General features: G+C 32.3%; 1 protein-coding gene across 2 annotated transcripts; it reads right to left on the bottom strand.

Moving 5' to 3' along the window:
- Positions 1-1,536: 1,536 nt before the first annotated feature.
- Positions 1,537-15,666, bottom strand: LOC100369192 (uncharacterized). 2 transcript variants are annotated; one of them, XM_085490514.1, is made up of 8 exons: positions 14,675-15,666; positions 14,181-14,379; positions 13,183-13,261; positions 11,077-11,166; positions 10,434-10,594; positions 8,492-8,597; positions 7,401-7,515; positions 1,537-4,579 (listed from the first exon to the last, which is right to left on the bottom strand). In XM_085490514.1, the coding sequence occupies exons 1-8, from the start codon at positions 15,456-15,458 to the stop codon at positions 4,464-4,466; spliced, it is 1,650 nt and encodes a 549-aa protein (XP_085346640.1). In that variant the 5' UTR covers positions 15,459-15,666; the 3' UTR covers positions 1,537-4,463. The 2 variants fall into 2 exon arrangements, with proteins under 2 accessions (XP_085346640.1, XP_077867812.2); XM_078011686.2 differs by having other exon boundaries at positions 11,077-11,163.
- Positions 15,667-15,676: the final 10 nt, after the last annotated feature.

Raw genomic sequence — 15,676 nt, 5'->3', positions numbered from 1 at the left:
ACGACTGGACCAGTCTAATGTGGCATATTAAATTTATGTTTTTATTTGTTTCAAAACTATTATTTATTTATTTGTTTGTTTGTATGTCACAGATTGAAAATATATACGTTGTCTTGAGGTCAACATCATAGTTGACGTCCATGTCAGAGCATCAAGTCTGAATCTGTAGAAATTTCATCATCGAAAAACCCTCATTAGAGGCTGCGGCACAAAATTTTTCATAAGGGGGCGAGATCTGCTCACTAACCTTGCGTCGAAGGCGCGACCTTACAAGGGGGTCAGGGGGCATGCTCCCCCTTAACAATTTTGAAATATAGACTCTGAAACGATATTTCCTGCATTTTGAGGGGCAAATTTTGCTGACACGAAAGGTTTCAGCTTGATTTTGGAGGGGTGACACCCCCTCCAACATTTTTTTTGAGGGGGTGACAGTAAGGGTTGACTGACAATTGGAATTGAAAGAAAATCTATTCACATATATTGGGAAATGCTGGCCATTTAACTTATACTGGGGGAACAAGAAGTAATATAACACAACTTTTCCTAGCTGTGGAAAATGTAAATACCATGACAACCAATTTTTAAATTTTCAACCATTTGCATTTCCGGGGTTACTGAGTTGTGTAGTAGCAGTATTTATGGTTGGTTTTATTACGCAGTTGTATAAATGCGCTTTATTTAACACTTTGCTATTAAATTAAATCTAAATGTTTATAGTGTTATTTTATAGATTAATATCATGTATTGTAAAAATGAGTACCGATACTGATTATTTCAGCTGGAATTAATTTTCGCTAACAAGTCATTCCTTCCTTCAGCGAAAATAACAAAAATTAATTGCAAGCAAAAAAAGTTCACAAGTAGATCTAATATCGCCAGTGACTGGAATAAAAACGATTTGAATTCTGTGTCTATATCTGTTTAAATTTAAGTTTTCTGAAGTAGAATTTATATTATCCTATCCACCAATGTGAACTGACTAATTTGGCCCAAAATGTTACATGTGCGTTTGATTGACAACTTATTTTTATTTTTTACTTTCTTTATTACTTTCCACATGAAGAATATTGCTAAATATATCTACTTCTGTCATTAAAATACCTCTTACGAAGTGAATATGTAACATGGCATACATTTATCTAATTGTATTTAAGAGACAAAATTGAGATCGGAATGGAAAAAAATACCGATTTTCACCAATTTCTGAAACCATTTAAATTTTCAATCACCATAAATGTCAATAACCGTGTTTGTGTATAGCACATACTTTGGTTGAACTGACAATCATTGATCTTTAGTGTTCCCTGTTCTGCATTACCAGTGTCACTGGTGTTTGTTTAACTTTTTGTGAAAAATAGAAGTCACAAATCAACCCATGTTGTATTATTTATAGAATCACTATTGCTTCTATTTAAAAACAAAGATTAATTCATACATCATATTATCATTACTAAACAGCCAGCAAATAATGACAAACTATTTCATTTTAAATAGTAAATTTTATTTCAAATAAAAATGAAATTGATTATACCATGATGGTGGAAATAAACAAGTATTACATTTTATTCAGTTATGGTAAAAGCAATAATTTTCATTGGTAATATACTAATTAGAGGGAATTAACCGAGATTTAAATTCACAAGTTTTAAAAGAAAACAATGATTTCAAGAAACATTTTACACATTCACATTGATTTAATTTAGCACATTTCACTGATTAATCAAGAAAATAGTGATATTAAAACACAGTCAATAATTAACGTAATTAATTTACAGTATTTCCATGTATATTTCTATTTAATTTAATTTAACATATAGGTTCCAATCCAATTGTTTGGTTTAATGTCTTAATTTTTTTTGGCTGCAAAATGAAGCTTTCTCACAGCAATGTTTGACAATTATAGGACCCCTTAACAGAATGATGATTTTTATCATTTGAAAAGAGCAAGGACAACCACACAATGTGACATTGTCAACTTCAGGGACAACAGCATATTGATCATGTGACCTACAGGTAAACTTGTCATAGTTTACTGCTCAGATTGTAAAAACACTGGAGTAATATTCTAAGATGATGCACTGAGCTTATTATGATTCTGTGATTACATGTATTATGTCTGAATTTGTCAGAGTTGTAAGAAATATGTACCTAATACCTGTAAACATTAAATTTATAATGATTATTCGGTATGATATGTCTAAATGATAGGAGCCGTTTTATTTTTATCAAATAATTGCTAGTTTGTTTACGGGTAAATTTCATTTGAAAATGATTTGAAATATTTCCCATAGTTCACAGCATCAATTATTTTACATAATAGTTCCAAGACCCCAATGAAGCTAGAGAAATGATGTCATAGTTTTACTACAAAGAGTATATATTTCCCTCAGCTTGCTGGTATTCAGAAAACTCATATTCCTTCGAGAATTCAGATGTATGTTAGACCAAAAAAAAAAATTGTTTTGTTGCCCTCAGCGACCGACTGAAAAATATGAAATATCGTGTCGTGTTTTTTTTCCCCATATACCTCGGCTATTTACAATACCCTTAGTTTTCACGAGTTTAAAAAAAAAAAAAAAAAAAATCCGACCAACCGACCCAATTTTTCAATTTTCCGACTTGAGGGCAACATAAGTTGTTCACAAATATGGCCTGCTGGTCAATATGCCATTTTTATAATACACCACGTATAGACATCTGATACTCATGGTGTAGAGTGTTTGTTTCTCAGTATAATGTAACATGGTCACACTGCACCCAGTTCAGCAAAAGATAAATACATCTTTTAGTCCAGGTGATCATTTTTGGAAACACTGTAACAGAATTCTTCATCTAAATCACAGTATGTTGTTATCTACCGGTAGTTGTAGCAAGCAGTGGACAAAAAAAGTATCAATATACACAGAGAATTGTGTACAATATACTTAATGACAACAATTTGGAAATAGTCTGCTGCAAAGTACTGGCCAAAATGTCATCATATCGAGAATACTGTAAAATACTTTATTTTAGCTGGAATTAATTTTTGCTGAAAAGACTTTTCAGGTGTTTTGTATGGAATTTATTTTCACTGATTTTTGACAAGTTTAATGTAAAATATAAGAAAAAAGGTACATTCGCTGGATTTTATTTTCACTGAATCATTCCTTCAGCGAAAATAGCGAAAATTAATTCCAAACGAAAATAAAGTATTCTACAGTATTCTATCATGATAATATTTACTTCCACAAGATCATGTACTGATCAATTACGGTATTACCGATATACATAATCTGAATGGAGCATTTATACAATCTGTTAAACTGATATTAACCACTGGTTACCATTGACAACCTGCCTTGAATAGTACTGATTAGTCTATCTTGTCACATGACAGCACAGGTCCCATGTGATGAATACTATAAGATTATCCCCCGATATCATTTGTTCATAGAAATGGTTGAAATGACTGATGGTATGGGTTGTATTATTAATGAACTGAAAGTGAATGGATACTACAGCTCAAGATGTTATTGCATCAAGCAACTTAAAGAATGATCTGGTACGCATGTCTGTGAAAGAAAACGCGTTAAAAGGGTGTTTTTTTAAAGAAAAGCTTGTTAACGTGCATTACGCGTTTAGGGTTACCATTTCAGTCAAAATGGACAAAAAGGTGTTTTTTCCATTACTGCCAATGTGATAAGGGTGGTTATTTTTTAAATGAGATTATCGTTTTTTTTATTGCTTTAAGAAATTCAATGATTGCAAAAACGAGGAAAACGTCCGGCCCCCTGGTTAGCGACCAGCGATCGCGGGCGATCACGGCATATGACCAACCCGTGCTTACTCTGAAGGGTTAGAAAGCTCAAATATCGCAAGATTAGGTGCGAGTTCAAGGTGTGTGATCTTTTAGTTTTCTAACAGTGAAAAGGGTATGAAATTTGGACCTTTTAAAACGTGTTTTGGGTCATTTTGAAAACCCCTATTCACAGACATGGGACAAGCAATTCTATAATCAAGCAATATTAGGTGAGGAACATCACATGACCATCTCCGAAAGTATAAAATGACAGAGAAATCATAATTTTTCAAAACTATTCTTTCATAATAAGCTGCACAACAATTACCACTTTTGAATTTACAAAACATAAATAATGTCTATTGAAATGGATCTAGAGTGTAGAACAATTAAAAATCTTTTCAATTTCATTTATGTCAAAAAATAAACAATGAAAAAAAAAGAGAAAGAAAATTTGGAATCTATAATAGAATAAATATAAGTCAAAGAGCACAAAAAACTAAATAATGTATAAATGACAAACAATTAACAGCAATAAATAACACAAACTCTAATATTCAGGTCAGAAATATGTTTCTACAGCTGAAAGGGACTACCGGGTAGTCATTTAATCATCACTGAAAGCTAAGGTTATGGTGTTAATTATATGTAAATATTTACTTAGTGTTTTTAATAAAAAAAATTGTTAGAATTCATCATGATGTGTTTCTGTCTTTGTTTTCTGTTTTTCTAGAAGAGTTTTGAGCACTTCATCATCATCCATTGTCCGATCATCTTTCAATGCATCATTAAATTCTTTCCCTAAAAGTTTTGAATAAAGAAGTTAGAGGTTAAAACAATCTTGAAGTATAATACACTACTCTTAATGGTCAAATATATTCCTTGAAGCATTACTATTGGCCAAAAATGGTCACATGTTACTATAATACTTACAGGTGAAATGACATTATTGGCCAAAAATGATCACATGTTACTATAATACTTACAGGTGAAATGACATTATTGGCCAAAAATGGTCACATGTTACTATAATACTTACAGGTGAAATGACATTATTGGCCAAAAATGATCACATGTTACTATAATACTTACAGGTGAAATGACATTATTGGCCAAAAATGGTCACATGTTACTATAATACTTACAGGTGAAATGACATTATTGGCCAAAAATGATCACATGTTACTATAACACTAACAGGTGAAATGACATTATTGGCCAAAAATGATCACATGTTACTATAATACTTACATGTGAAATGACATTATTGGCCAAAAATGATCACATGTTACTATAACACTTACAGGTGAAATGACATTATTGGCCAAAAATGGTCACATGTTACTATAACACTTACAGGTGAAATGACATTATTGGCCAAAAATGGTCACATGTTACTATAATACTTACAGGTGAAATGACATTATTGGCCAAAAATGGTCACATGTTACTATAATACTTACAGGTGAAATGCCATTATTGGCCAAAAATGATCACATGTTACTATAACACTTACAGGTGAAATGACATTATTAGCCAAAAATGGTCACATGTTACTATAACACTTACAGGTGAAATGACATTATTGGCCAAAAATGGTCACATGTTACTATAATACTTACAGGTGAAATGACATTATTGGCCAAAAATGGTCACATGTTACTATAATACTTACAGGTGAAATGCCATTATTGGCCAAAAATGATCACATGTTACTATAACACTTACAGGTGAAATGACATTATTGGCCAAAAACGGTCACATGTTACTATAATACTTACAGGTGAAATGCCATTATTGGCCAAAAATGGTCACATGTTACTATAATACTTACAGGTGAAATGACATCATTGGCCAAAAATGGTCACATGTTACTATAATACTTACAGGTGAAATGACATTATTGGCCAAAAATGGTCACATGTTACTATAATACTTACAGGTGAAATGACATTATTGGCCAAAAATGGTCACGTCACATGTTACTATAATACTTACAGGTGAAATGACATTATTGGCCAAAAATGGTCACATGTTACTATAATACTTACAGGTGAAATGACATTATTGGCCAAAAATGATCACATGTTACTATAATACTTACAGGTGAAATGACATTATTGACCAAAAATGGTCACATGTTACTATAATACTTACAGGTGAAATGACATTATTGGCCAAAAATGATCACATGTTACTATAATACTTACAGGTGAAATGACATTATTGGCCAAAAATGGTCACATGTTACTATAATACTTACAGGTGAAATGACATTATTGGCCAAAAATGATCACATGTTACTATAATACTTACAGGTGAAATGACATTATTGGCCAAAAATGGTCACATGTTACTATAATACTTACAGGTGAAATGACATTATTGGCCAAAAATGGTCACATGTTACTATAACACTTACAGGTGAAATGACATTATTGGCCAAAAATGGTCACATGTTACTATAATACTTACAGGTGAAATGACATTATTGGCCAAAAATGGTCACATGTTACTATAATACTTACAGGTGAAATGCCATTATTGGCCAAAAATGATCACATGTTACTATAACACTTACAGGTGAAATGACATTATTGGCCAAAAATGGTCACATGTTACTATAACACTTACAGGTGAAATGACATTATTAGCCAAAAATAGTCACATGTTACTATAATACTTACAGGTGAAATGACATTATTGGCCAAAAATGGTCACATGTTACTATAATACTTACAGGTGAAATGACATTATTGGCCAAAAATGATCACATGTTACTATAATACTTACAGGTGAAATGCCATTATTGGCCAAAAATGATCACATGTTACTATAACACTTACAGGTGAAATGACATTATTGGCCAAAAATGGTCACATGTTACTATAATACTTACAGGTGAAATGCCATTATTGGCCAAAAATGGTCACATGTTACTATAATACTTACAGGTGAAATGACATTATTGGCCAAAAATGGTCACATATTACTATAATACTTACAGGTGAAATGACATTATTGGCCAAAAATGGTCACATGTTACTATAATACTTACAGGTGAAATGACATTATTGGCCAAAAATGGTCACGTCACATGTTACTATAATACTTACAGGTGAAATGACATTATTGGCCAAAAATGGTCACGTCACATGTTACTATAATACTTACATGTGAAATGGCATTATTGGCCAAAAATGGTCACATATTACTATAATACTTACAGGTAAAATGACATTATTGCAATAAATGGTCACAATTTAATGTACAGTACAATCTGGTCGTAACTTAGATGAAAATATTTGAAAGCAAACTAGTTAAAGCTAGCTAAATATATTAGGTTACACTTGGATCATACTTTATTACTTGTGGTTGTAATGTCAAATTGTTTGCCAAAAATTATAATATGCTAATACATACTTTATCTTGCATTAAACGTCACCAATTGAACTACATTCAGTGCAATAAGCTGTTACATCATTGTTACATCGACAGCATATTGGTCATTTCAGCCATATGCATGGTTACGAACAATCTGACCCACATTGCTATGAGTAGTATGGGACCCATATCAAACATACACTCACAGCAAGCACTATAAATACAATGTAGTCTGTACCTGAAGGGTCATGTTTATCTTGTTTCGTAAACAATCTTAATACTTCATCAATATTCTTGTTAAACTGGACTTCTGTTACAAAATCATCTCCACGGCTACCTAATTGTTCAAAAACCTGTTAAAATTAGGATGAATTCAGTTACTGAGTTACATATGTAATAATTATAATTGAGTTAAACGACATTACGAATAAAATAAGAGAGTTTGTGCTAAATAGGGAATGTAAACTTCTGAGCAGGTTACTGACAATATGTGCAAAGCATCATGGGATTGAACTTCATATTCAAAAATGTTGTGACACTGGAAATTAATCATCATTTTCTTGATAATTTTAGGATTCACATCAACAACTATATATTGAAAGTATAAATAAAATGAAATATAGTGTATATTTATATCAATCAATCTTTAATCTGATCTTGAAGGGCGGTAGTCGTAGCGCCGCGTCCTGTTCGATATGGGACTCATAGCGACGTATACAATGCGTGTAAAATACATTGTTTATTTACATGAAATTTAAACATACGCTGCGCGACAACCACCGCGCTTTAACAGAATAAACTTCAAACATAAACATCTTTAATCAGTATCTGATGATGCTAAATTGTAAGACATTTGATCACAAAGATTTCACAAAACTGGGTGAAATGGTGAAAAAATAAAAAAATAATGAGTCAATTTACATAATGATTGTTATTTTACAACTGACAACGAAAAAAATAAAATTCATCTGTCAGTAATATGCTGTATGGATATGTTTAAAAGTTTTAGGAACCCGTTATATTGGATGTGAAAATGCTATATAAGTGTGACAGAAATAGAATCTCATTACTGAATGCTATTTGCCATTTTATTTTTATTACAACAAGCAGGGAAAAGATGTATAATAATAATTTTATCAGGAGAATATCGCAAAGTATGCATTCAGGCAGTACAGGAATGCATCAACTTCTGCTACACAATTGTCAAAACAATCGTCATACTTTGCATACTTTACAGTATTGCCGGAATACATGTACTCATAAGATTACACACATTGAGAAAGTTTTGGATACTTTTCACTCCATAGTATCTAGTGTTTTAACTCTTACCTCCCTAGCAACCTTGAGTGACCCTCCATCTTCTGTATAAATTCGAGCAAAATCCTCAAATCTTAGAATTTTATTTGTTTCATCAAATGCCATCATCATAAGGTTCCTACAAAGGCAATAATGGATTTGTTTAATATAACACTTTCTTCACCTGTGACATATACCAAGATGTATTGTGTTGTATGGTGACATATACCAAGATGTATTGTGTTGTACAATGGCATATACCAAGATGTATTGTGTTGTACGATGGCATATACCAAGATGTATTGTGTTGTATGGTGACATATACCAAGATGTATTGTGTTGTACGATGGCATATACCAAGATGTATTGTGTTGTATGGTGACATATACCAAGATGTATTGTGTTGTATTGTGACATATACCAATATGTATTGTGTTGTATGGTGACATATACCAAGATGCATTGTGTTGTATTGTGACATATACCAAGATGTATTGTGTTGTATGGTGACATATACCAAAATGTATTGTGTTGTATGGTGACATATACCAAGATGTATTGTGTTGTATGGTGACATATACCAAGATGTATTGTGTTGTATGGTGACATATACCAAGATGTATTGTGTTGTATGGTGACATATACCAAAATGTATTGTGTTTTATGGTGACATATACCAAAATGTATTGTGTTTTATGGTGACATATACCAAGATGTATTGTGTTGTATGGTGACATATACCAAAATGTATTGTGTTGTATGGTGACATATACCAAAAAGTATTGTGTTGTATGGTGACATATACCAAGATGTATTGTGTTTTATGGTGACATATACCAAGATGTATTGTGTTGTATGGTGACATATACCAAAATGTATTGTGTTGTATGGTGACATATACCAAAATGTATTGTGTTGTATGGTGACATATACCAAAATGTATTGTGTTTTATGGTGACATATACCAAGATGTATTGTGTTGTATGGTGACATATACCAAAATGTATTGTGTTGTATGGTGACATATACCAAAATGTATTGTGTTGTATGGTGACATATACCAAGATGTATTGTGTTGTATGGTGACATATACCAAGATGTATTGTGTTGTATGGTGACATATACCAAAATGTATTGTGTTTTATGGTGACATATACCAAGATGTATTGTGTTGTACGATGGCATATACCAAGACGTATTGTGTTGTATTGTGACATATACCAAGATGTGTTGTGTTGTATGGTGACATATACCAAGATGCCTTGTGTTGTACGATGGCATATACCAAGATGTATTGTGTTGTATGGTGACATATACCAAGATGTATTGTGTTGTATGGTGACATATACCAAAATGTATTGTGTTTTATGGTGACATATACCAAGATGTATTGTGTTGTATAGTGGCATATACCAAGATGTATTGTGTTGTATGGTGACATATACCAAGATGTAATGTGTTTTATGGTGACATATACCAAGATGTATTGTGTTGTACAATGGCATATACCAAGATGTATTGTGTTGTACAATGGCATATACCAAAATGTATTGTGTTGTATGGTGACATATACCAAGATGTATTGTGTTGTATGGTGACATATACCAAGATGTATTGTGTTGTATGGTGACATATACCAAGATGTATTGTGTTGTATGGTGACATATACCAAAATGTATTGTGTTTTATGGTGACATATACCAAGATGTATTGTGTTGTACGATGGCATATACCAAGATGTATTGTGTTGTATGGTGACATATACCAAGATGTATTGTGTTGTATGGTGACATATACCAAGATGTATTGTGTTGTATGGTGGCATATACCAAGATGTATTGTGTTTTATGGTGACATATACCAAGATGTATTGTGTTGTACGATGGCATATACCAAGACGTATTGTGTTGTATGGTGACATATGGTGCTGTAATTATGCATGGTATATTCAGTGTTTAACACAGTATAAACATACCTTATATGGAATGGAGTATACAGTGCATATTCATATTCCTCAGTGTTGGCGGGATCACCATCTGTCAATGAACCTATTTTCTTCCATGTTTGCAAGCTGCGGTTTTCAAGCTCATCACACTGAATCACACCATCATCATTTTTATCTAAAATAAGTAGAACCTGAAAAAAAAAACATAAATATTAGATTGATTTTTGTTTAACACTTAAGCCAAGGAATTAATATGTGATATGCGAATCCAATTTAAAATCGCACGAATTACAAGACGAGGAAGATAATCAAAATATTGTACATGTCTATTGCAATCAGTGAAGCTATTATAAATTTCATTGACATGTGCATGAAATGTGAGAGCAATATGATCGTTATTGTATATCACTGTAATAATACATTGTAAGAAAATTTGCATACTCTTATCTCATGAGTCATATAAGCGAAATAAAACAAAATAGTTCTTTTTATTTCTATTCTATTCTGTTCTATCCATTCTGCAATTCGCATAAAGTGATATGATGTTTATCTCAAAAATTTGGGTCATTACCAGAATTTTGTTATTTTCACATTAAAACTTCTGTAGCAATATTTGCAAAGTATTAAAAAAAAACTTTATGAAACTATATTGACAATTTCGAAATAGTCTTACTTCTTCAGCAACTTCATGGAAGAAATCTGCAACTGGGACATCTTCCGGATCAAATGTTTCCTCATCCTGGTCCCTTAATCTGGCACTCTGCTTTAGGATTTTTAAAAAAGAATAAATTGCATAAATACACACAAAAGAAGAAAATGTACTAGAAAATATACTAGAAACATTACAAATGAAATGCGCATCTGTTGCAACATTTTTAATATAAATAATAAGTGTTCCATTTATTTAAAGCATAGTCACAAAGTATCACTGTGTCTCGCTTTCCCCAATAATCTCTTTGTCTTTATTCATTTTTTCTATAATTTTGAACTGGCTAAATATTAAGAAACAATGTGCATATTTAATGGCCTTCAAAGAGTTTATCTTCTCCTTATTGTAGTCTGCATGCTATTTAGCAGTAACAAAGCATGACAATTATTGTTCACAATGATAAAGTAATTTTTTGTCTGCAGCACAGTGCTAAGCAATATGGTTCAACATAACATGCATCCGACAGAAAAAAAAATTCATTTAAGTGAAAATTATTAATATTTGAGTCACCTATTTATCGCATTCCTAGTGTGTTTACATGGCATATTTTCAAAGCACTAGTTTACAATTTACTAGTTGACATGAAAACAATAAATACATATTTGGAAAGTGATAAATTGCAACAAATGTGTAGCGTGATTGTTGACATAACTGATTTACCATTTGAGCAGCAAAGTCAACTCACAAAATAGTTCTATATACCATCTCTGCATATTAATTAGGTAATTTACATATCATTAACCATTTGAGTACCAAAATCAACTTTTGTCACTATTCACAAAATAGTTCTATATATCATATGTGCATATTAATTAGGTAATTTGCATACCATTAACCATTTGAGCACCAGTCAACTTTTGTCACAATTCACCAAATAGTTCTATATACCATCTACGCATATTAATTAGGTAATTTACAAATCATTAACCTTTTGAGCATTAAAGTCAACTTTTGTCACTATTCACAAAATAGTTCTATATACAGTCTACGCATATTAATTAGGTAATTTACATACCATTAACCCTTTGAGCATCAAAGTCAACTTTTGTCACTATTCACAAAATAGTTCTATATACCTTCTTGTGCATATTAATTGGGTAATTTGCATATCATTAACCCTTTCAGCACCAAAGACAACTTTTGTCACTATTCAAAAATAGTTCTAAATACCTTATTGTGCATATTAATTAGGTAATTTGCATATCATTAATCCCTTTGAGAGCCAATTTCAACTTTTGTCACTATTCACAAAATAGTTCTAAATACCATATGTGCATATTGGTTAGGTAATTTGCATATCATTAACCATTTGAGCAACAAAGTCAACTTTTCTCACCTTTCACAAAATAATTCTATATACCGACTTGTGCATATTAATTAGATAATTTGCATATCAATGACCAATTGAGCAACAAAGTCAACTTTTGTCACTGTTCATATAATAGTTTTATATACCATATGTGCATATTGGTTAGGTAATTTGCATATCATTAACCATTTGAGCAACAAAGTCAACTTTTCTCACCTTTCACAAAATAATTCTATATACCGACTTGTGCATATTAATTAGATAATTTGCATATCAATGACCAATTGAGCAACAAAGTCAACTTTTGTAACTATTCATATAATAGTTTTATATATACCATTTATGCATATAAATTGGGTAATTTGCATATCAGTGACCATTTGAGCATCAAAGTCAACTTTTCTCACCATTCACAAAATAAAACCTACCTAATTTTTTTAATATTTTTACCAATATTTTTATCAAGACTTGTAATCAATTGGAAATCATGTCAAAAATTATAAAAAAAAATTACAGAGAACTACCATACCAATCATGATTATTATGAAATGAAATACTTTTTACATGCACATTTTAATTAATATTTACCCACATTTACACCTTTGGCCATTAATTGGGGATTCCCTCAACTCATTAAGAGAAGTGGGCTTATACCCAGAGAGGGGCTTATGACTAGAGAAGTACGTTAAAAACAGGTAAAATCTGGGCACTCAAAAAGTGTTGGTTCTGACGTGTTAATTGGAAGGTTACAGCTTACATACCTCTGCAAATATTGTAAATAAGTCATTGGCATCCATTTTAGATTCTGGAAGCTCACTGCAGTACTCATTAAACATTTCACTAAAAATTAATAATATTTACATTATCACATTAAAGAAAATACACAGACATAATTCAAAACAGAGTGAACAAAAATTATAAGTTGTATTATTTAAATTTCATCATGTCCTCTTGTATTGGAAACTTTGTTGTTAAATTCTAACTGCTGCACGGCATGTTGTTAAATGTTGTTACCTTATGAATTGCAGATAAGTTAGGCATTTGAAAGGTCAGATTTAATTGAATGAAAATCAGATTTTTAAGGGGAAAGTGGCCATTCTCTGTAATGTCACAATGTTTTTTTTGCACTGGCATATAAAATGACCAGTAAAACTATACAAATTAAACTATTGAATAATATAACCACTATAAGATGGTTCACAACAAGGTGGTTCCCAGGATGCATTTCCCTAAGTGTACCGGAACTTCCTGTTTTGAAATAGTTGTCGAAAGAGAAATGCACCATGAGAGTACCAAAATGCCCAATGGGAGTACCACAGTGCATCATGGGAGTACCAAAATGCACCATGTAGTACCACAATTCACCATGGGAGTAGCACACACAATTTTATTCCCTCAATTATTTCACGTATTCAATCATTCACACATTGCAGTGAGTACTTCTTTGTTATCAGTGAGTTTTAAGGAGTAAATACATTCGCCAATCAAAATTCAAACTTTGTAATATATGTCTTTTATTTTATTTTGTTTTGTTGTTCAAACATCATCTCAATTTTTCACTGGTTTTTAATTTTACTATCTTCACTGAAAAGAAAAATTTGTCATATTAAATTCATGTATACAATTAAAATAGCTTTATCTAACTAGAATATCTTTGACTTTAAAACACTGTGACTATGATCAAAAATCATGAAATCAAATACCACTGTAAATTAATGTCCTTATAGTATTTTCCTCAGATGAATGAAGTATCACTTACATGGTGTCATATGGATCTGGATTTCCCATTGTTTGCTCACCATAACCATCATAGCCCCATACCATATTAACATCACTCAGTGGGGTATAGTCCAGGATGGCATCATCGCATCCATAAGGATCAAACTCTTTTAACCTGGAGAATAAAACGGATGCTGCCACATTCTTAGAGCCATATGAAAGGACTCTATGCCAATAACCTAAATTTAAATTGGAAAAAAACGCAATCAACTTTACCACAATTTCTTTCACAAAACAAAAGCAAACATTGAAATATATTTTGAAAAATGGAAAAAATTTAAATTATATTAAAATTATAAAAAAGGTTGAAATATCATACAGAGTTACATCTTAATGTACTCAAGGAATCTAACATGCATATGACGGAAAAAGAAGTGATGTTATGAAATTTTAATAAATTAATTTTAATTAATTAATTGAATTCATTAATAACTTGGATTCGTTAACAGCTTGTCAATTGCGGTAGAAACTCACCATATGGAAGGAAAAGACAATCGCCAGCTGTATGATTGGCATATTGCCATGGCACCTTCGCAAAATCAGGATATTTAAGTAGATTCACTTTATCGGGATCGAGTAGAGCAAATCCTCCACCCGCAGATGCAGCTTCCATAGCAATCGGAATGTCATGTTCGTGTTTCGGGTCAATCAGTATCCAATCCTTGGTTCCATTCAATAGGCAATTAAATGCGTTATCCGCGTCTCTGTGCAATAAACTTTTAGTACCGCCTGAACTGATCCACAGGTTGGCTTCTAATATACGGTCCTTGAAACTACCGCACATCACACAGGGTAGTACCATTACTTCGTGTGACATCGCATCTGGTAGCTGACTCACTATGTACGCATCCCGCTCTCGGTAAGTTTCAAGGAAAGTCTTTATAGTGTCTTGTCCTAAACCTTTCTCGCCGACAGGAACTACATCTTTTTCAATTTTCCCTTCTAATTTCACTTTCATGTCGCCGTAGTGCTCTGTCAGGTACTCATCTGTCCAAAGACTGAATGCCGGGAACGTTTTGGCAGCGCCCTTGAATAATACTGGTTTTCTGATACTAGCGTATCGATTCCAGAACTCCTGCGGTGATATCATATCTGTCGCATGTATAATATCAATATGGCCATCAGAGTCACGGTGACTGCCCAAGGGTTCTCGGTGACCGCGAGGAAATTGCAAATCACAATTGATTCGATGCGGGGAAAGCAACACAAAATACGCCGTCAATAGCACGGCCAACGGTTCTGGCAGTTTTACGTACATTCTTACTCAATACAACTCAATACAAAATGTCTACCTGTTTCAGACCGACCAACACGGTATTACTGTTTTCAAGCTGTCATAAATATTCACCCAGATAAACAAAACAACACGATGATTATAGTATATTACGTTAGTTTCTGACGAACCCCCGCTTGCTCAGGTTACTTCCGCGTTAAAGTTTCCCTAAGTGGTGCACCATGGGAAAGGCTCCTTATCTC

Source organism: Saccoglossus kowalevskii, chromosome 15 (assembly GCF_978046115.1).
Source record: "Saccoglossus kowalevskii chromosome 15, keSacKowa6.1, whole genome shotgun sequence".
In the NCBI taxonomy this organism is placed as follows: Eukaryota; Metazoa; Hemichordata; class Enteropneusta; family Harrimaniidae; genus Saccoglossus; species Saccoglossus kowalevskii.
Note: the sequence above shows the minus strand (reverse complement) of the source record. Positions and strands in the feature narration are given on the sequence as shown.